The sequence below is a fragment of the Labrus bergylta genome, chromosome 20 (genome assembly GCF_963930695.1).
Source record: "Labrus bergylta chromosome 20, fLabBer1.1, whole genome shotgun sequence".
Classification (NCBI taxonomy): Eukaryota; Metazoa; Chordata; class Actinopteri; order Labriformes; family Labridae; genus Labrus; species Labrus bergylta.
The window spans coordinates 17,779,401-17,800,693 of record NC_089214.1 but is presented as its reverse complement, the minus strand read 5'-3'; the positions used below and the strand labels follow the sequence as shown (position 1 = coordinate 17,800,693).

Sequence of the window (21,293 nt, the reverse complement as noted above, 5' to 3'; positions counted from 1 at the left end):
TTTGTGTTGCCTTTTACTGTTTTTCCCACTGACTGCAGCCGTCTCTTTTATATCTGTCCCGCTCGCTGGCTGGTTTCTTACATTTCTTTGTTTGTGCAGCGGTCTCTGGAGATAGCCTAACTTGTAAGAGTAAACCACTTCTAACATCCAGCTGGTCCTCCAGAGATCTACGTGCATATGAGTGCATTGAGGAGTGATAATCCTCATTCATGTCCATAATGTTTGAATAAGAAAAATAAATAAATAGGTGCAAAAAAAGAGTTCTTCTTGTCCCTCCTGGACCTCCCAATGGCCATCCCACCCCGGAAATAGGAGAGGTGTTGTTGAACCCAGCTCACCTGCACTTAAAGCTATAGGAACATGGTGTTCTGAGCAGGTGTAGCCGTTATCAGCAGACACGTTTACAACCTCTCTTCCTGCAGGACTCAGGACTGTGGATTAACATCTGGGTTTATTTTACTAAGGAACAAAGGAACCGATCAATGACTTAAGTCTCCCTCTCAGACAGGATATTATGAACTTTTACAACACCTGGAATAAACAACCGAGCGGAAACAGGACACTCTGCTATCTACAAATTGACCCCAAAGACATGAACTGTGACCGAAACCAGTCACTGCAAAGTCGTAAAATTTTTTATCTTTCTTTTTCATTAATTCTTTCTGGCTCAAGTAAGGTTTTTGAACTTTCTTCTCCAAAGTCTTTGCTCTTCAATTTTGAACGCCAATTCCTTAATTTGGATTCATCAAGATGGCCATCCGGTTAATCTGAATTGGAAATCGACGTATCAAAAGACTCTTTAATATTTTTTCCTGTTGGATCCTCTTGGAGCTTCTGAGACGACGGCTGAACCGACGTACAATCTCCATCCCAGCTCCACACTCTGACCAAGGTGACAAGGCATCTAATCTGGCCCGTGGACCTCTCTGGGCCTGAAAAGAACCGCTTGCCAGAGACTGAAACGCGGGACCAGCCGACGGAGTTCAATTGAACACATGTCACAGTAAGACTGCTGGTGGCAAGGGGTGTTGGAAGATTAAGTCTTGAGTCGTGTCTATTCAGAGCCCTCCTTTAAATCCAAAAAGAATCCCAAAAGTCCTTTATCAACTTTTTCTTTTTGACCATTTTCTGATCAAGTCATTCAAACAATACCGCGTCTTATCTCATTACTAAATATATAATGTCACCATACATTATAATTGCATTATCCTGATCATGATAATCATATTCTTTATCTGTTTCATCTATACATTATTGTTTACCCCTTTTATGTTAAATTTTACACATAAAATTCAGGACTTTGTCTGTTTTCTTGTTTAACATTTCCAGAACTTACTTCTTTAAAGATATGAAACTGACTGATTAATTAATCAACTTAAACCATTAAAGTTATTTTCTTCCTTTAACAAGAAGCGGTGCCCCTTCTTAAATACGAGGTTAAATAAAGATATAACATCTTAATAATTTAATTACGCTACACAGGGCTGGAGTAGAGAGGTTTATAGGCATGATCAAATACAGGATAACTAAATCACTATTCTATTCTTTGTGTACCTTGAATTAAAGTTTTATGTGTTGAGGTGGTGTACCAATACAAGTACCTGGGGACCATCATCGATGACAAACTCACCTTCGAGCTCCAAACTGAAGCTGTCTGCAAAAAAAGCTCATCAGCTTGTTCATTTTCTGAGGAAGCTTAGGAATTTTAATGTTGACAGCACTTTTATGAAAATGTTTTATTCCTGTTTTATTGAATCAGTTTTAACATTCTGCATAGTGACCTGGTACGGGTCACTCAGCATCAAAAACCGCAACAAAATGCAGAGCATTGTCAAACTGTGTGTCAGAATCACAGGATCGTCCCTTTCTGACCTTTCTTATTTATATAGAACAAAGTGTCTTAAGAAAGCACAGTCAATCTTGGCAGATCAAAGTCGTCCTTTGTCCAAGGATTTAAGTTGCTGCCGTCAGGCCTCAGATTCAGCCTGGCAGCATGCAGGACAATGAGGACGAGGAACTCTTTTGTTCCTGCTGCCATCACCTTTTTAAACCACTAACTGTATTGCCTCTGTTTCTTATTTATTGTCCTTTCTATGTTGTTTGCTCATTGAGGGCTGTATGTATGTGTGTGTTTTACTGCTGACTGCAAAACAAATTGCCCTCTTGCAGGAATAATAAAGCTAACCTTGAACCTTTTGGCCTCCTCCCAGTGCTCCGAATATCTTTCCCCTCAGTCTTTATTATTTCCCAACAGACCCCGCCCAAGCTTGTCAAGGTTGAATAACAGCATTGTGTACCGCAAGGTTTCTGTTTTTCAGTTATTCTTTGAGCAGAGTGAGAAGTGATCATTTCAATGAAATGGAGCATGTTGTGTTGCTGCTGGTTCTTGTTGCTCCCGTGGTTTACTGCTATAGTTCAGGTCTAGTTATGGATAGCTGTAAAGACATGCGACCACACCACTCTGGAGTGAGCCCGCAGACAGATCCTGCACCCTTTAATGTCACTACAGACAACAACAAGTACACACTTGGAGAGGTGGTGACAGGTAAGGATTAGACTAATCTCTAATGGGTTAAAATGCAAATATAGTAAGGTAATCAATCAATTAAAAAAAAAACAAATCTGAATCCATCTTCTGCACTTTAATGATTTGTTTCTTTTTTTCTGTTTTTATTGTCATCGCAAATTCAGCACTTTGGGTTTCCAAAGCTAGAAATTAAATCTATTACTAAGATAGTCATGTAACATTTGATTGCTCATTAAATCAATCACTCTAATATTAGAGAATTTTTGTGAAGAGAAAAAAACGTTTTTATATTGATAAAGTGAAAAACGAGTAAGACTCCTGCAGCTGATGGTCTCCTAGCTGTAAAGACTGGAGGAGGACATTTTATTTATGGAGAAGAACGGTGCTGTGCCTGAAAGTGTACTTATTGATGGGGACATGTCTGCTACATTTGTATACATAAGTATAACATGTTTATGTGTCACTTCAAGCAGTATGTGTCTCAAAGCTGAACTTGGATATTGTTTTGTTTTTTTTCTGAAGAGTTTTTCACTTTATATTGATAAAGTGAAAAACGAGTAAGTGAGATTTTCCAAGATTGTTTAATATCTACCACTATTTATTTATGAACATAATCTTGGCATCTTCTGCCACTTGGGTTATCCTTCATTTTTTTTAAGCGTTTCTTTCATTATCAAACTTCAGAGAAAATTTTTAATGTAATTTAGACTAGAGCCTGACCGATTTATCGGCCAGCCGATAACATAGGTCGATATTAGTGCTAGCAGTTCTCTTTCACCAGCAGAGTGCGCTATATGGATTACAATGGACTGTAAATATTAATAAACGAAGCCTGAGTGACATCACCCATCTTTTTATGGCAGGGGGCTCAGGAGGATCATCGGCAGCAGCCGCTGTGCTAGAAATGCTTTCTCAGCCTAACTTTCAGACAGTATAATGAAGACAAGATGGTCTTCCTTATTAGCCGATACTGATTGCCACTGGATAACTAATAGGCCGATATTATCTGCTGGCTGATGAATCGGTCGGGCTCTAGTTAAAACCTTTGTTATTGTAAACATAATACATTGTCTAATAGTTTGAATGATGAGGGAAACAGAACGAGGACAAAACTAAACTGTATATTTATGACTGTATGTACTTTTTAAAAATATAATTAAATTGTTTTGGAATAAAAAAAACTGTTCTGAAGGTCTTCAGCCTCACCTGTTACCTCCTCCACCTGCCTTCCCAAGAATTCTAGTCTGTTACGCTTTTGATGGTTTTTGTGTTGCCTTTTACTGTTTTTCCCAGTGACTGCAGCCGTCTCTTTTATATCTGTCCCGCTCGCTGGCTGGTTTCTTACATTTCTTTGCCGATCGTGATTTCTTTGTTTGTGCAGCGGGCTCTGGAGATAGCTTAACTTGTAAGAGTAAACCACTTCTAACATCCAGCTGGTCCTCCAGGGATCTACGTGCATATGAATGCATTGAGGAGTGATAATCCTCATTCATGTCCATAATGTTTGAATAAGAAAAATAAATAAATAGGTGCAAAAAAAGAGTTCTTCTTGTCCCTCCTGGACCTCCCAATGGCCATCCCACCCCGGAAATAGGAGAGGTGTTGTTGAACCCAGCTCACCTGCACTTAAAGCTATAGGAACATGGTGTTCTGAGCAGGGCTGGAGTAGAGAGGTTTATAGGCATGATCAAATACAGGATAACTAAATCACTATTCTGTGTACCTTGAATTAAAGTTTTATAATGTAACATATGAAACATTTTCTCCTTGCAACAGTAGAACCTCACACCTTTAGCTCTCCCTTTCCTTTGCACACATACAATCAACTACCAACCATTCCCCATCTACCCTGTTATGTGGAGGCAAATGGAACACGCGTACACCTGTGGCCTCCTCCCAGTGCTCCGAATATCTTTCCCCTCAGTCTTCATTATTTCCCAACAGACCCCGCCCAAGCTTCTCCAGGCTGAATAACAGCATTGTGTACCGCAAGGTTTCTGTTTTTCAGTTATTCTTTGAGCAGAGTGAGAAGTGATCATTTCAATGAAATGGAGCATGTTGTGTTGCTGCTGGTTCTTGTTGCTCCCGTGGTTTACTGCTATAGTTCAGGTCTAGTTATGGATAGCTGTAAAGACATGCGACCACACCACTCTGGAGTGAGCCCGCAGACAGATCCTGCACCCTTTAATGTCACTACAGACAACAACAAGTACACACTTGGAGAGGTGGTGACAGGTAAGGATTAGACTAATCTCTAATGGGTTAAAATGAAAATATAGTAAGGAAGTAATAATGAGGGGTAATAATTCACAAGTTATAGCCCTTTGAAGTTGAAGATCCTTTGAAAAACAAACATTATTGAGGAATTTAGGGTTTTATATTTTTATAAATTTAATTATCTGAGATTTCCTTTTACAGATCTTTACAACACACTGCATAGTAATGATCTGAAACATGAAATATGTATTGAAGACAGTCAAACTTATTTGTGGTTCTTACATAATTCACAATTGTCACATAGTCTGTCAACATAATATATTATATATAATATTTCAACAGTTTTCATTGGATTTAAGGTAAAACTTCAAATGAATACAGTTGTCTAATGTGTTTACATGTAAACATGAAAAGCCATTGTATTGCCTGACATAATAGTTAAATAACTTTTTTTTTATCATACTATAAATATTAAATATACTGTATATTTTATTTGTTAATTATGGCAGATAACCTAGCAGTGGTGACGATAAACAACATTATCGTTTATTAATAAAAAAAAACAAGTCTGATTCCATCTTCTGCACTTTAATGATTTATTTATTTTTTCTGTTTTTAATATCATCGCAATTTCAGCACTTTGGGTTTCCAATAGCTAGAAATTAAATCTATTACTAAGATAGTCATGTAAGATTTGATTGCTCATTAAATCAATCACTCTAATAGTATAATAGTACTGATAATTCATTTTGAGTTGGACACAATGGGCCTGCGAAACTGGTCTGGAATGTTTTTTTGTTTTTGTTTTTTTTTCTTTCAGTGACGCTCCAGGCTACAGCCTCGATACCATTCATTGGTTTCCTGTTACAAGCGAGAGAGGTGGGGGGCTGGTCTCCTGTGGGCTCCTTCATCCTGACAGATGAGTCTACTCAACAACTCACCTGCAACCAGAAACTGGTGAGTTAATTCCCATACAGCTGACTTCAATATTTGATCCCAGGAAGAATAGCTAATGCTCATACTGGTGCTAATAAGGATCCAAATAAGGAACGAATGTGAGCACCATAAAAGCCTACAACATGCAAGTTATATTATTTCATAGCTTTATAGAGTACTCCAATCTGATCTGTAACTTTTGTATAGCAGCCTGCTGCTGTGATTAAGGACAATGTCTCTGGAGGACTCTGTTCAATCTTTAACAAATGTTATCTCTAGACACTTTACAAAAGAGCAGGTAAAAGACCTTACTCTTTGTTTTATTAAGTTACAAAAGAGCAGGGTCTCATTAATAACCGTAATAATAATAATTACATACGCGCAACACAGGGCCTGAGCCATTTCCCACGCCAAGTAAATTCTGAACACAATTTAGAAGCAGGGCAAATGCAAATTGGTGACACAGATGGCGAGGTAGTGAATTGAAGCTTGCAAAATGTCTATTGATGTCTCACATACATTTAATTTCCCTAAATATCAAACTTTATACTGACAGATCCACGTCGTCATAATCAGTCAAACTTGCAGTTTCATTTATACGCACGCATGAAGTAAGCCTTTTTCAATAAGTAACTTTCACCATGAAAAGTAAGGGGCCCCCGGAAGTCCCAAAAAGTAAAAAAATATATTATTATCTAACTTGTGCGCACAAAATATTATGTTGTGCAGACACCATAATATCTTGTTACTGATGTATCTCCAATAATGCTAATTTCTGTTACAATAGAGCAGGTAAAAGACCTTACTCTTTACTATATTATCTACAAAGACCCAACATTACACCATCATAAGCACAGCACATGTGTTCAGACATATCAATGGATGGAAAGATTCAGTCAGCCCATTAACAATGACGTCAAGAAAAATGGAGGGAACAGAAAGAAAAAAGCAACAAAATCTTAAGACATTAAAAGAGATATCGAAGAGCTGCACATCAGAAATCACGTTATCCAATCAAATAGACATAAAGGGAACACATAACTCAGCATCACTATAGCAGTGTTAATTGAAAAATGTCTTGCTGTTTTACAAGTGAAATGCAATATGGTATTGCCCAGAGCCCGTAATAAAGTCAATGTAGGCCTAAGTATCAAAAAGAAAATGAGTCTGAAGCGTGAAAATGTCAATAATCAAGTGATAACCCTTTAGATTGAACATGTAACGACCTCTCTCTCTCTCTCTCTCACTATGTGTGTGTGTCTTCATGTAGAACTCAGCTTTATCCCACAAATCAGAGTCGGTTAAGACCTCCATTCAGGTGAAGTGGAAACCAGAAGTGTCAGCTTCTGTGAAACCCGTTCAGTTCCAGTAAGGTTTGCTTCAACTTGTTGGTTCTTTTCCACTGTTCTGTTAGCCATGTCAAGCAGATGAAGCATAATCCTCCTTGTGTATTTTCCACCATGTTTATTTGATACGTGTTGGGGTGTGTCTGCAGGGCTGCCATCGTGCAGAATTACAGGACATTCTGGGTTGATGTTAAAAGTCCTGCCCTGACCTTCAGAAAAGACTCTACTGGTGGATCTACAAGCACCCCACAAAAAAACAGTCCTACCACTACAACAGCACTAGCAATGACAGCTGCAGTAAATCAGCCTGCACCACCTGCTGTAAGCAATAATTACGATTAGGAACATCGTAAGACTAACTGTCTTCATATGAGACCAGCAAGTACAGCTCTATTAGGCCCTCTGTCCACCTAGTGTCATTTTATGAGCATAGCTTGCGGCATCTTTTTTTCAGTTGTTTTCACTTGGGATCCTCCGCTTATGTGACTACACAGCTTTTGTTTTTCTGCAGAAAAATATCTCCAGCAAAGACTGTGGTGTGACCAAGGTGTGTTTCAGTCAACCTTCAAACTGTGACCCCACAGTCACCGCTGACTGTTATTTCATGTCAGCCAGAGCATTGTCTCCCAGTGACGTAGCCGTACACTACGAGATAACAGGACCCTCTGATGGATACATCGCCATTGGATTCTCAGACGACAGGATGATGGTAATATGACAACGAATGCTTCATTACATGAAATATTTCATTCTTTGTATCAGTTATAACATTTAGGGTCTTGATATTGCAGCGTACATTATGTTCTTATTTAAATCAATCTTTTAAAATCTGTGCTTGTATAGAATGAGGCACTACTTCCTCTATGGAGGAAATGAACACATTAGTGAGTTCTCTTCTTATACACACAGATACAAACACTCATGCTAACACACAACACACAGACCCTGATGAAGGCCACGCGTCCGAACGCATCGGTCTAATTTGTTATTAAAGGTTGATCTTCATACTTCAAGTGTTGCTGGAGGATTTTTAAAACCCTGTCTGAACACAATCCCTCATGTTTTTTTCTTCCTTCTGTATTTTCTTTAGGGAAATGATGACATATATATCTGTGTCATAGGAAGCAATGGCCTCGTGCAGTTGCAGCATGCTTTTTCAACAGGAAGAAAAGCTCCTCAAATTGTTCCTCTGGTACTGACGTTTTTCCAATAATGATAATCAGGAGACTTTTTTTCTTGTAAAATGAAAGACTTTATGCTGTAGTATTATTAGTTATTGCCACTTCTCTCACAAAGACTGGACTGCATACTATATGCTACTGTGTTTATTCAACTCCATTCTGAACTTATTTCTGTCCACCAGGGGAATGTTTCTGATGTGAGCGTGTCAGTACAAGGCAGAGTTATCAGCTGCTCCTTTACCTCCATGAACATCTTGTCTACTCTGAGGACCACTGGCTCCAACAAAACCTACCATATCCTGTTCGCCCATGGACCCAGCAACAACGGTAATGATTTGTGTTAAAATGCAGAAGATCTACTTTTGATTCGTTGTCAGGGATGAAGCTACTTTCTCCTAAAAAAATAGTCTCCAAGTTTTCATGCCAAGGATCACATGGCTATAAATATATATACTCCATTTGATTCTTTTATGTAACATACTACCTTTATGGGCAGCATTTCTCGAGTGGTATGTTACTCACTCATCTGAATAAGAATCGTCTTTATTGACCATGATGTGTAGCTACATATAAGGAATTTGTTCCAGTTTTAAATTGTTCTCAGTTTACATTCTCAGAAATAGACATACTTGCGAAACAAGTAAATGAAGATATTTCAGACCTATAAGGGAGTACACTATGGATGTGATAGTCAGCTTGGAGATTACCCATTACTCACTTAATGCCATTGGAGAAAATGCTACAGGTGTGAAACTGACTGTTTTCCTCTCCTACAGGAAAAATCAAGTTCCATAAAGCTACCTTCAGCAGCACTGACAAGATAGACATTTATAGACCTCAGCTTGTCAGCAAAGGTGGATTGCCTAATTTCATCAAAGCACATGGTGAGATCCTGCCCAAAGATGCAAACACTATATAATAATATCCCAGTAACTTTTAAAGTAAAAAAAATAATACACTATAGCATTATTGGAACCAATTGTTTCCATCACCTTTGAAAACACTGGACATATACATTTGCTATGAACAGTCAGGGTCGATGGGTGATGATACTGGTGACCCTTGGCTTTTCCTCTAGTAATCTTTCAGACAGGCTCTGCATAGAAATGTACTGATCACATGAATACCTCCTTGAAGATGATAACATAAGAACATGAGAGACATGATAGGCCTTGGAGACACGGCTGCTATATTACTTAAAGGGCCAGAGTCTATACATTACCAACCCCAAGCAACTGAAGGAGGAGGAGTCAGCTAACACCAGGACGTAATCACAACATGCAACGCGCAAATGAGCGGACGACCACACAGGGTGTTTCTATCTGTGGTAATGTAAAACAGTTGAGGAAGCTCTACTCCTGCAAACAGTTAATAATAATCTTAATACATTTCTTAATAATAACATTTCCCCAAGAGGACAATAAACTGTATCGTATCGTAATAACCAATTTGCAAAGATAAGCATACTTCTGGGCATCAACATTACCAGTGACCAAAAGTGGGCGTGTAAGAAAAAGAGAAGATATTGTTCAGATAAGATCAATGGGTTGAGGAAATATACAGGTGATCAAGAACAGTTCTTCAAGAAACTTCCACAGACATGGCCAAGGAAGGCCCTGGAGTAATGACAGAAGGCAAGGTTGTACATTAAAAAAGTCTGGCAGATGACTCCAACATTTTCTGATTGGTATCTTCACTTATTAGATCAACGTCGGATCATAAAAACCAGCCACGGCAGCATTCTGACATTTAATTGTTTTTCAGGAGCACTGATGCTGATAGCTTGGATGACCATGGGATCCGTAGGAATGATGGTAGCCCGATATCGGCATGGATATGCTAAAGGAAAGAAGCTGTGGGGAAAAGATATCTGGTTTGTGGTGAGATACCATAAACACTGGGCTGTTTTTACTTACTGTGTTCTTGGTCAGAGCCTGACCTCTCTCAGCTGTGCTTGATCCTGCACTTGTTTGTTAAATGAGCTCTGTTTGTGTCCAACTTGTACAGTAACATATTGTACTATTTCTGTTCCTGAAGGTCCATGTTGCTGTGATGAGTCTGACAGTAGCAACCACAGTCATCGCCTTTATCCTTCCCTTCTCGTTTATAAAGGCCTGGTCTGGGGTCAGTACACTACTCCAAATCTCTGTGATCCTACTATGACTTATTATTAACTTTCCTCAGATATGTTTGGTCAAGAGTTCTCAATATAACAGTTGCATTTCACAATAAATCAGTATTTTTGTGCTGTTTGCAGGGGGCTCATCCTGTGTTAGGCTGCCTGGTTATGATCCTTTCATTCGTTCAAATCACACTGGCTCTGCTTCGCTGCGGACCTGGACATCCAAAGTAGGTATACTGCCGTGTGGGTGTGGCTCATCGGATCATTTTTCATATGACAAAGTCTAGTCATTATGTCTAACAGCCTGATCCTCCTTTTTGCATATATGAAACAAACGGTATCAAAACTGAAATTCCTATGGTGTCCAGGGAAACTTCTTAAAATCGTACTAATTTTACCTTTTTTATCAATGATGAAAAATGACGTACTTTATGAAACAAGAAATTAAATGCACAAACCAAGAAATAAGAAGAAAGCCACCAATACACACAACTCAAAACAGTCCACTTTAAGATTGGGTGTTATAACGTGCTCCATCAAGTTAAATTAAACTTTTCAACCCATCTATGTTTGGGATGTAATTAATGAGTGGTTATTAACAGCTGCCACTCAAGGGACAAAGTTTTGAACTCATGCATTCATGCAGTACAGTGTGCAAACTCATGTTTTTGGTCCAGGGGGCATAGTGATGATGTCTTTATGTGCTTAGGCAGCAGTGGAAAACTCTGGCCAGTGGCATCTACAACAATTGATTATCAACATTACCATGAAGGAGACTGGATCTTTTATGGAACTTTATGGCTCTCAGAGACTTGAGAGAAAAATTGTAAAAAAAAAGAAAATTGAGAATCTTTTTTTAATAAATTGTAATGTTAATAAAAAGAACCAGCCCTCTGTTCTGAACACTTAAACATAAAAGTCCATGGTGGATAGTCAGTCATCAATCAATCAATTAATCAATCAATCACTCAGTCTTTCTTTGTATAGCTAGTGAGGTCATTGTATGATTTAATTCAGTCTTACTTATTGTTCCTTTAAGAAATGCCCAGAAGCTGATTGCGATCACGTTAATAGTTGAACACTGTTGTGGAATAGGAAGTGGACTCCTATGGTGCTTCCTGTTACTTTTGTGCTTCTTAATTTTGTTCTTAAATTAATTTTAGGCTAACTACAATACATCCAGTGTTATTTTACTTCTAGCAACAGTCTTTTTCAGCTGCTGATCATTTGATGTTTGGCCTCTTCTCTTTGACAGGAGGTTTCTGTTTAACTGGACTCATGCTTTGAACGGACTGGGAATAAGAGCTTTATCTGGTAGGCTCTTGACTCACATCACATTAAATACAACAATTGTCCTCTCAACTTTTGTATTTTTTTATAACATATTTAGACATTTCATGAATTAAATGCTCAAGACATGACTTAATAAATGTGAATATGACATCACACAGTGGCAGGAGTATTTACGGGCTTGAAGTTGATTGACAGCTCTCTGGACCAGTGGCTGATGAAAGTGATGGGTGGTTTTGTCGGCTGGGAAGTTTTGTTCTTCATCCTGTTGTTTGTCAATTTTAAATGGAAGGTTCCCAGAAAAGGTAAATTCACTTTTTGTATTTTTATAATAAAAAAAATAAAAAAATATATATATATATATATATATATATATATATATATTATTGTTGTTGTTGTTTTTGTTGTCAGTAGTAGAAGTATTGTTGCCTTGCTACCCCTCAATATCTTAGCGATGAGCAGGTACAAGTTTAAAGGCTATTCATCGAAGTGTTTTGCAGCTTCTATAAAGTGATCTATAAAACAAGGTTTAAAAGTAAAAGTAATTATATACATCTACACGAGTCTCATTCTATTAGGACTGCCAGTGCTGTTAAAATCCGGTTTATTATGGTATCTTGTATTTATGTATTTGTTTTAGCTTAACAGCAACAGTAGTTCGCAGACTCTCCCGACGAGTATTTACAGCCTAAAAAATGTTTGCTTTTAAAAGCTTGTTTAGAGACGCACCGATTTATTAAGATGTTCAAAATAAAGTAAAATGATGAATGTGATGTAGGCTATAACTAATGTGTTTTACATTTTTATGTTTGGATTACAGATACTTCAGAGTCAAAGAAGGTAAGAATGCATTTTAAAAGTCAAATATCAGAGAGAAAAACTGCCTGCTAATGTGAATTGCTTTTGTTTTGGCAGATAACACCCGATGTTCTCCTGACGGTTCTGTTCTTCTTTGGAAACTTGTCCTTTCTGGTGGCTTTACTTGTTGGAATTGGGAGGTCATAAGAAGAACCACAATGAAGCCAAATCAACCCTCAGAGGATATCTATCAACATGAATCAAACATTAGCCAGCTTGATGGACAGTTTTCTATTGTTGAGAGTTTTTCTATTTTCAAATAAAATGCTGGAATTTATTGTTTGAATGTTTAATTTGTTGGACCCCTTCAGAAAAATAGTATTTTCTTTTTTGTGTAGCTTCATTTCTTTTAAATGTAGATGGAAAGGGTTATAACTTGTAAGCATAAAAGTAAAGTCTCAATATGTATTTTACCATGTTGACATTTGACATGATTTTTGATTCAGTCACTTCTCTGGGAAGCCAGATTAGCAACTGTGTCCCCTAACCTGTATTGTTCGTGGTGTCGTGGGCTTTATGGACTTGGTGGGTACCCGGGCTGAGCGCAGACACAAGTCGGCAAACAGCGGGGTGACCAGCCGAGTCAATCGAGGCGTTCTCAAAGCAGACAACACAAGGTTGCGGTACATGGGCTAATGCGCTTGTTGAGAGGAAACAATGTTTAGTCCGTGTTGGCCACAGACAAAGAGGGCTACAGCGGACGTCCATTAATCCCCAAATGATAGCTTCCATCCTCACAACATCACAAAGGAGAAAAGAAAACACAAGCGCTCATACGCAGGGTATAAACAGGAGAAAGGACAAGCAGTTGATACAAAACATTAGTGTGTGGCTACCTGGTGCCGTGTCTTCTGCTGTTTTTCTGTTGCTCTTTGTTGATTAAGATTGACCATGAAACTCAGTCTGTGAATTGTGTCCTAGAGACAGCGCCTTCACTGTGGGCCCATGTTTGTGGTTTGAACATTTTGATTTGCACTGTTGGCCATCCACATTTATAAATTGTGAAGTTTTTCATTCTTTGGGTGTTCAGCAGGAATGTTGAACCACATTCGAAATAAAAAAATGGCTACTTTGTTGTACTTTTTAAAAAGAATTTGTTTATTATTACAGTTTACATGTATTATGGACATCAAGTTGATTAAAAAAATAAATGCACATCTGGAGTTTACCTTAAAAACATTAAGTCAGAAACAGTGAATCTATTCATTTTTATTCAGCTGCTCCAGATGAGTCTGAATCCTGAAGGCAGGGTGGCATATTGGGCTTGGAACACGATGAAGACGTGATGGGAGGAGGCTGTGAATGGAGCAATATTGGTTTCCTGAAAAAAGTCAAACAAAACAGTTGTTTTAGTGTTGAGTATTTCATTCCTAGCCGAGATACATCTAGCAGATTTTGGTCATAACTTATACTCTGCATTGTAGCAAGGGGATTTAAACATGTAGAAACCTTCTACACGTCAAAAGAGACGCTGTGTTTCTACCTCTGCCTTTTACAAATAGTGCTTTGGAGGATGACCGGTAGAAGGCACCACACATCATTTATGCTAACATATTTAGCTACATTACTTACCATGTTGTTATGTTAAAGGAGATGGGACATACTGTTATCTTTTTGTTTCAAAGTGTACATTGAGCGCTTCATTTTCACAAATATTAAACGTACAGTATATAAATCCCACCTCCAGGAGGCTCTCAATCAAAATGACAACAAAAAGATGAGGTCGAGGCCGGCAGGGAACCATGGGAGTTTGTTTATAGTATCTGCATCCCATGTTAAAGCTTAATATGAGATGGCATTCTTGGATTACATACCAATCCACAGTAAGGTCCAACAGGCGCTGAGGAGGAGTCTGGACCATCATACAACTTCAAGAAGTTGTTCTGGCAATCACCAGGGTCGTCAATACTGATCTGGGCAAAGGTCACTGTCACCACACGACCTCTGGGTGCCTTGATGCTCCATTCACAGTGGGTACCATTGGGATAGGTGCCCGGGTAATTTGGACTTGAGAATGAGCCATGGTCTCCAAACAGAATGCCTCCACAACCTGGTGAACAAATGATTGAAGAAAAGACGTTCAGGGAAACGGAAAGCCATGAACCCTCTGTACTGTGTCAGAGCAACATTTTCAAGAGCAGCTATCTTTCTATGTGTGAATGTATGAAATCCATCACTGAATTTAAATGGACAAAAACAAACTTTTAAATAAATGATATTGTAGAGGTACACAAGGACAAAACAGCTAGCAAAGATGCTTTAAAGGCTAACTGTGGCTTTATGCATAGAAAATAACAGCATACAGAGAAAGCTTGTGGTTCAATTGGTGAGCAACTTAAAAGACATAGGAATCTAACAAACAGGGGAAGGCGTATAAGTTAGATTTTTATTTCTTAAAGGTCCCATATTATGCTTTTTCTGGTTTTAAATGCTCTTTAGTGTGTTTTCCAAGTGTCCTGTGCATGTTTAGGCACATCTATGTGCAAAAATTCAAAGTCCGCGGAAACGTGGCTTCTCCTACGTCCTCCTGTTAGCTGTAGCATTAGCTGGATGTAACGCTCGGTTCTAGCCCCCCTCGATAAAAATGTGTCAGTCCATCGTCATTGTCAGTGTGAGATCACTGATCTAAGCCCATTGGCTCGTTGTGGCAAGCCCTGCAGCTCATGTTGAAATTTCCGAGACGCGTGCTGAGCAACTGACCAATAACGACAGAGCGGATCAGCAGACCAATCAGAGCAGACTTGGCCCACGTGGGGTCTAACAGTGTGGGCTCAACAGAGTGTAGCTGACGGACTCAGAGCGTAGAGGGAGCAAGGAGGAGCAGTACATGAAAACAAACACTTTTTGTCGGACTTTAGCTATTGTGAACAGAAGCAGGTACATTAAATATACGAACCCCAAGAAGGGCATAATATGGGCTCTTGAATGTGAAAAAAAGAATCCAGTGTTTTTGGACCTTGGGTAATACCACAATAAGCCTCGATCTCACACATCATTCAAGGGTTAGATACATATATTGTTCCCTTAGACATTGTTTGGCGCCTTGCTCCTAAATTCATTTCAAAGAAGAGATAAGTTCTGACCTTGAGGGGAGGAGGTCCATGTGGCCTCGAAGCCATCTCGAGCACTGGAGAAGTCGCTCTTGAAGCGGAGATAGAGTTGATTGGATTGAGGGAAGATTGGGCTTGGCACGGTGTTGCCGCAGTAACGATCAATCAGTGGCGAGTCTGCTGTACTACCATTACGGATCTGAGGGACAAAAGCAAATGTAAGGGATATCACTTGCACTTTACAGAGAATTATTAGCCAGAAAGCTCATACAGATCAGAAACATGCTCTGTTGCACATTAACCTGAGTCCTGATTGATCCGTTCACATGAGGACAGCATGATACAGGTATGCATTGAGGACACATTGAGAACTGATTACCCGGAGCCTATTTGGAGCATTTTTCAATAATAATAACAACAATAACAATAAAAATGTGCTTTAATAAACACAGAAACTTGAAGAGATTTCCTTTAAGTGAGCGAGGTATGAAAAGTGTGAAAGTGTGTGTCCATGCATGTTGCAGGTGTTTTGTTTGTCTCACCTCCAGGTAGTCGAATCCACAGTCAGTGTGGCTCTCCAGATCAAAGTTGTTAAAGAAGAAAGAGATGTAACTGTTTTGTGGTGCTTTCAGAACAATTGTGCAGTCCATGTTGTGGGGGTAGATGTCAGGCCAGCCGGGACTCTTCAGGTAGCCATATTCCTGTTCATAGGTCCTGCTGCAGCCTGGCAACCACGGACACAAACAAAGGCAGGACTTTTAACAATCAATGGCCATTGTTTGGAAACTGCTAGTTCGAGGACTTTATCATCAGGAAAAAAGGAGTCATCTTAACCTGGAAACTAATCAAAAAATGTCTGCATAGAAAGTCACTAGAAGGAGAAAAAAAACATTTTTGTTACATTACCAAACCTTTCACAATTAGTTGCATGGATTTCCCAATGCTTACTGAGTAGAGAGTTGTTTATTACGTCTTGAAAAGTGAAGCTGTCTGAACTCTTTGGGTGGTGTGAAAATGATTTCTTTTAGCAGCAAGTGACTTTCCTTACATTTCCTTTTCTTATACCAAACTGTCCCATGTTTGATTGTTATTTGAAGTATTTATTAAAATAAACATTTGATTAACATTTTGGACTAAGTATGACAGGTTAACTACAGGTACTCACCAGCAATCTGTTGGGTGAAACTCAAGCCATTTCCAGCCACGAAGGCGTCAGATTTGAAGTGAATGAAGACTGTTCTGCCGTAGCTGTAGAAATCAAGTGGATGACCGTCTGATGCACAGATCTTATGTGACTGGCCGTAATCTCCCTGGAACACGAGAAAAATGTGACCAACCTCGTTCAGAATACAGCACATATTACAATTCTGCTCATTTTGATGTTTTCCTCTTTAGTTTCAATATTTTGTTAATCTCAGTGTTTAGAATTCATTTCCTGTTTTATTTTGTATTGTTCTTCCCTCATGTTGTTTTGAACCCTGTGTATTTTCTGTTCATATTCCTGGTTTAAGTTTCCAGTCCTTCCTGTTTTATTTTCTCATTTGTATCCTCACAATTCTTTTTCCCTGGCTAGTCTGCAAAACCAGATGACAGACTCATATCTGACTTGACTGAGCTTCAAAATCAATACGTTTTAGTTGACTTAGACGTCTTTCTTGAGTGGAACTTTTTATTTTTATCTTGCCAAAAAGCTGTGCTGAATTAAGAATCCCACTGTTAAACTAATGTGCTCCTCGAAGCCTCAAATTGCTCATAGTGTTTCCTTTTCTTAAAGTTACTTCAATCTGCTAATCTAAAGTCTATTTCAGGCAGATATTTCTATTTAACATGAGTTTCCATAAGCAATACATTTGAATTTATGGACACTATTACAAGAAACATGTTAATTTTCTCTTCCAACTTTGACCAAGTTTATTTTCTTTAAATACATTTTTTTCACGGTGGGTTCCATTGTGGATAAATGAGTTTAAGGTAGAAACTGGTTAAATCCCCATCTCTATTTGGTAATATCTCAGGGATCTACTTTAAGTAATGTGAAATTACAGTACATCAGTGTATTGTACGTTTTTCTTTCTATAACAAACCACCCTGTGCTCCAGTCCCTGTCGGAACTCACCACAGGCCAGTCCTTTATCTCCAGGTAGTTGGATGAGCAGCTCTGGCTGGGCTGGAGGACGAACGTTTGGAATGACACTTTGACGGTCTCCTGTGCGGGAGCATCGAGGATCCAGCGACAGGAGGTGTAAGAGGGATAGGCACCGGGGAAACTTGGTGATGTAAAGGTCTGGACGCTGGTTGTGGCATTCATAGTCCCACCACAAACCACTGAGGAAAGGCACACACATGGAATCAAAAGACAGACCATCATGATCACCTGAACAATCCCAATGGAGTCGAGACATTTAAAAATACTTCTATAGCATACTGAAAACATTGTGAGCTAATCACTGCTCAGAGGACATGAGCAGATTCTGCAGACAACAATCCCAAATTGACACAAAAATAGAAATAACATTTCAGTATTCCAATATGGCAAATTGGCATGAACAACTGGCCAATTTTCAAAGTTCAAAGAGTTATCTGTGTTTCAATGTTAGCTTTGTCGCAGTAAAGTACATTCAAGCCACAAGTTTAGATGGTATATGTGAATTTCAACACCATCATGTGGTGGGTCAGTATTTATATTGAATGAACTAATTGGTGTTAGTTTTCAGATGAAAATCAAGCCTAGTGTAGTGGAGAAAGAAGAGAAAAAGTCTTACATGGCATAGATCTGTAGGTAGCATTGAAGCCTTGTCTCTGGACTGAGCTGTCAGTGATAAATTGGATGGTAAGGAAGTTTCCGGCTGACACAAAACTTGAAGGGATGGTGTTTCCACAAAATGTCCCAACCAGAGGGAAATTGATGTTGTCTCCATCATACACCTGGGTTCAAAAAAATACAAAACCATTAAGAGACATTCAAAGAACAATAGATAATCTATTATGTCATAGCACTAATGTCCTTAACCTCAAAAAAGAAAAAAAATTATGCCATATCTCCTGCCTACATTTTATGTTTGATGTCCATTTTGTCCAAAAACAAATCTAACTATTATTATTAATACATTTTTTTAGTTTATTTTACAATTTCAGATAAAGAATCTTTTTTACGGGAGTGTCCTGAAGCAGCACATGGGAACAAACTTACAGACATACATCACATAAAAAATGACACAACACAGGTCATCATCATATCCATGGACCCAGAGCAGAAAGTCCTTATATCTACAGTCTTCCTCCAACACCTTCAGTCTACTCTTAAAAAGATTTAAAATGACCAGCTTCCCCAGACCCAAACCCTCCTGTAGCAGATTCTAAGTCATAGGAGCAGCATACCTGAAACTCATTTTCCCCATTCTCTCCAGACCCACTTGAGGAAAGCGAAAACTGTGGCTTCCAACATACAGTATTTCAAATGAATAAAAATCAATGTTGGAGGCAAGGAAAGAATTGCCTCATAGATACCGTAAAGACGTGCTGATGATTGTGTGCGAGTGTTCAATGCAGGTCAGTCAACTTGAGCACACAGCGTAGAATGACGAGTTTAGGGCCTTGAGTTAGTTATGAACCTCAGAGCACCGTGGAATGATCACTTCATGACATTTGATAGAACAGCATTTCACCAGATGTAGAGACCAGGATGTGTGCACTTCTCCACTAATTACTTTAAATTACTTTTCTAACAAAATATCAAAGCACAGCTCAACATTGGATAATAGTCAGTGCTCAGTTGAACTATGTTAATATCACAATATATTGACCTTATTTTTTCCAATAAAAGTTGAAATTGCTGTGGGTTAATTACTTTGACGTAGTCGTAGCGGCAAGTCGAAGAGCTCTCAAGAGCGAAGGAAGTGAAGGTCAGATTGATAACCCTGTTAACCGGCATCTCAATGGTCCACATGCAGTCCATCCTGGGTTCATAAGTCCCATCAAGGTTTGGATCTGGAGAACCAAGCATGCCCATGGGCATGGACAGATACCCACCACATCCCTGTGCTGGACCTGCAGGTAAATCAGAGACACAGTTATTAACCACCTTTTAATACTAGCTTGTTATGACTTAGAAAACAGTACATGTACGTATGTATACATGAGTTTATATATTATGTTTATCTTTTAGGTGCAGAAAAGGATTATGAGAGGTCTTTCAATGTTAGCTAAAGCGATCTCTGAGGAGGAGTTTATATTCAAGTAATGGGATCATCAAAGACATTTAAAATCCATTAGGCCGCTATGCCAACCACTATTATGGGAAAACAAATCTTTGTAGAATTGCAGGTTAGTCTGTTACAACTCAGTGATCATTATGCTTGTGCTGTAAACAAATGTTGTAAGCTATTTTATCTTAAATGATTGTTTTAAACACAGTTACATTCACCTACCTAGTGTCTCAGAGTAAACAGCCCTCCAGCCAATCCCATTGACAGAGGCATCAGTGCGGAAAATGATGAACAGCTGGTTGGTGGACGAGCGCAGATCTGGTGGCAGCGCTGTACCACAAAATTTCCCCAGCAAAGGTGCCAAGGAGTCCTGTCCATCGTACACTGCCACGTAGTCATAGCGACAGGAAGAAGATGCCTCCAGGTGAAAGGTGTTAAACCTGTAAACACAAATAGACTTAAAGAAGAGCCTAAAAAACATGAAATCAGCTTTAGAGCGCTTTCATACAAAAATACTGATTCATAGTCACATATTTACTCAGCACTAGAAGGACACAAGTGAAAAACCCCTGTTGGAACTACGGCTCCATGAACTTAAGTATATCATCATCCTACATATGTGAATTAGGGGAAAACATGGTTGTACACAATAAGATATGGTTATGTCAATGTATCAAGAAAGTAATGGTTTGGGACCCTGGCTTGCAAACCAGTTTCAGAAGATTTTTTGGGGAGAAAGGACATTTTTTGAAAAATATTTCATGAGATTTGTATGAATTTCAGATGTTCATATGATTAAATTAATACATTTAACATGACATTGCTTCTCAGCAGGGAGAGAAACATCATTAAACTACAACTGCTACTGCAATTAGTTAGCTCAGCAAAAGAGGATTACGGTAATTCAAATCAGAAAGGCTGACACAGAATGCTGGGTATTTCAAAAACAGATGGAACGAGGGGTATTTCTTTTGTCTTATTTGATTATAACAAGCAGCCTAATATTATCAGAGCTAAAGGACTGACCCACAGGCGCAGAGCTGCACTGAGTGCTCTCCAGACAGAGTTGTCAAAGTTGCTTTGCAATAATGATTGGACCTTGAACTGTGATCAAACTGCCTCAATGTGTTTCTCAGTAAAAGAAAAGTAAATGAAAACTAAATCAACCTGTTTGTTTGAGAAAATATTTTTTAATGCCTGAGACCGAATTACCCCAAGATGACAGCATTTGCATCAAAGACACTCTGTATGATCGAGAAAAACAACAACGGAAACACGTCCTTACAGTACAGTCGTCTGACACACACACACACACACACACACACACACACACACACACACACACACACACACACACACACACACACACAACTGAATGACATAATTAGAATGCTACTGCTCGTAAACTAGTTTTATTGTCTTTCATTGTAACAATAAAACATGTCAGCTGTCATTTTTCAAATACTAAAAACAATCTATACTGGTTTCCCTTCTTACAGCTTACTTCACTAATGTACTTTTGGTTCTAGTCTGGTGAAATTGGTGCAGCTATTGCAGTCTT

The 21,293-nt window shown here is 38.8% G+C and overlaps 2 protein-coding genes across 3 annotated transcripts in view; one reads left to right on the top strand and one right to left on the bottom strand.

Annotated features, from left to right (window-relative positions):
* The first annotated feature begins 389 nt into the window (after positions 1–389).
* zgc:163022 (putative ferric-chelate reductase 1) lies at positions 390–12,754 on the top strand. 2 transcript variants are annotated; one of them, XM_020638608.3, is made up of 15 exons: positions 390–1,003; positions 5,565–5,701; positions 6,951–7,048; positions 7,176–7,347; positions 7,538–7,735; positions 8,117–8,218; positions 8,390–8,534; positions 8,984–9,091; positions 9,972–10,087; positions 10,245–10,331; positions 10,465–10,556; positions 11,585–11,643; positions 11,781–11,924; positions 12,440–12,459; positions 12,535–12,754. In XM_020638608.3, coding segments are annotated over exons 1-15 (1,569 nt in total). In that variant the 5' UTR covers positions 390–1,002; the 3' UTR covers positions 12,625–12,754. The 2 variants fall into 2 exon arrangements, with proteins under 2 accessions (XP_020494264.2, XP_020494263.2); XM_020638607.3 differs by lacking the exon at positions 390–1,003 and adding an exon at positions 3,128–4,762.
* Positions 12,755–13,557: 803 nt separating this feature from the next.
* The window catches only part of cubn (cubilin (intrinsic factor-cobalamin receptor)), a 46,776-nt gene continuing 39,040 nt past the window's right edge, over positions 13,558–21,293 (bottom strand). Inside the window, exons 59-67 of the mRNA XM_029278190.2 lie at positions 19,955–20,172; positions 19,375–19,574; positions 18,290–18,452; positions 17,644–17,852; positions 16,693–16,837; positions 16,070–16,251; positions 15,561–15,726; positions 14,292–14,527; positions 13,558–13,798 (exon numbers count right to left, since the gene is read on the bottom strand). Of these exons, the coding sequence (XP_029134023.2) occupies positions 13,691–13,798; positions 14,292–14,527; positions 15,561–15,726; positions 16,070–16,251; positions 16,693–16,837; positions 17,644–17,852; positions 18,290–18,452; positions 19,375–19,574; positions 19,955–20,172 (1,627 nt within the window). The 3' untranslated portion in view covers positions 13,558–13,690. The remainder of the gene's footprint in view (positions 13,799–14,291; positions 14,528–15,560; positions 15,727–16,069; positions 16,252–16,692; positions 16,838–17,643; positions 17,853–18,289; positions 18,453–19,374; positions 19,575–19,954; positions 20,173–21,293) is intronic.

Coding starts and splice junctions, on each gene's coding strand:
- zgc:163022 (XM_020638607.3), top strand. CDS start 4,576: ATGGAGCATGTTGTGTTGCTGCTGGTTCTTGTTGCTCCCGTGGTTTAC. Junction 11,644..11,780: donor GGGAATAAGAGCTTTATCTG/GTAGGCTCTTGA, acceptor GACATCACACAG/TGGCAGGAGTATTTACGGGC. Junction 11,925..12,439: donor ATGGAAGGTTCCCAGAAAAG/GTAAATTCACTT, acceptor TTTGGATTACAG/ATACTTCAGAGTCAAAGAAG.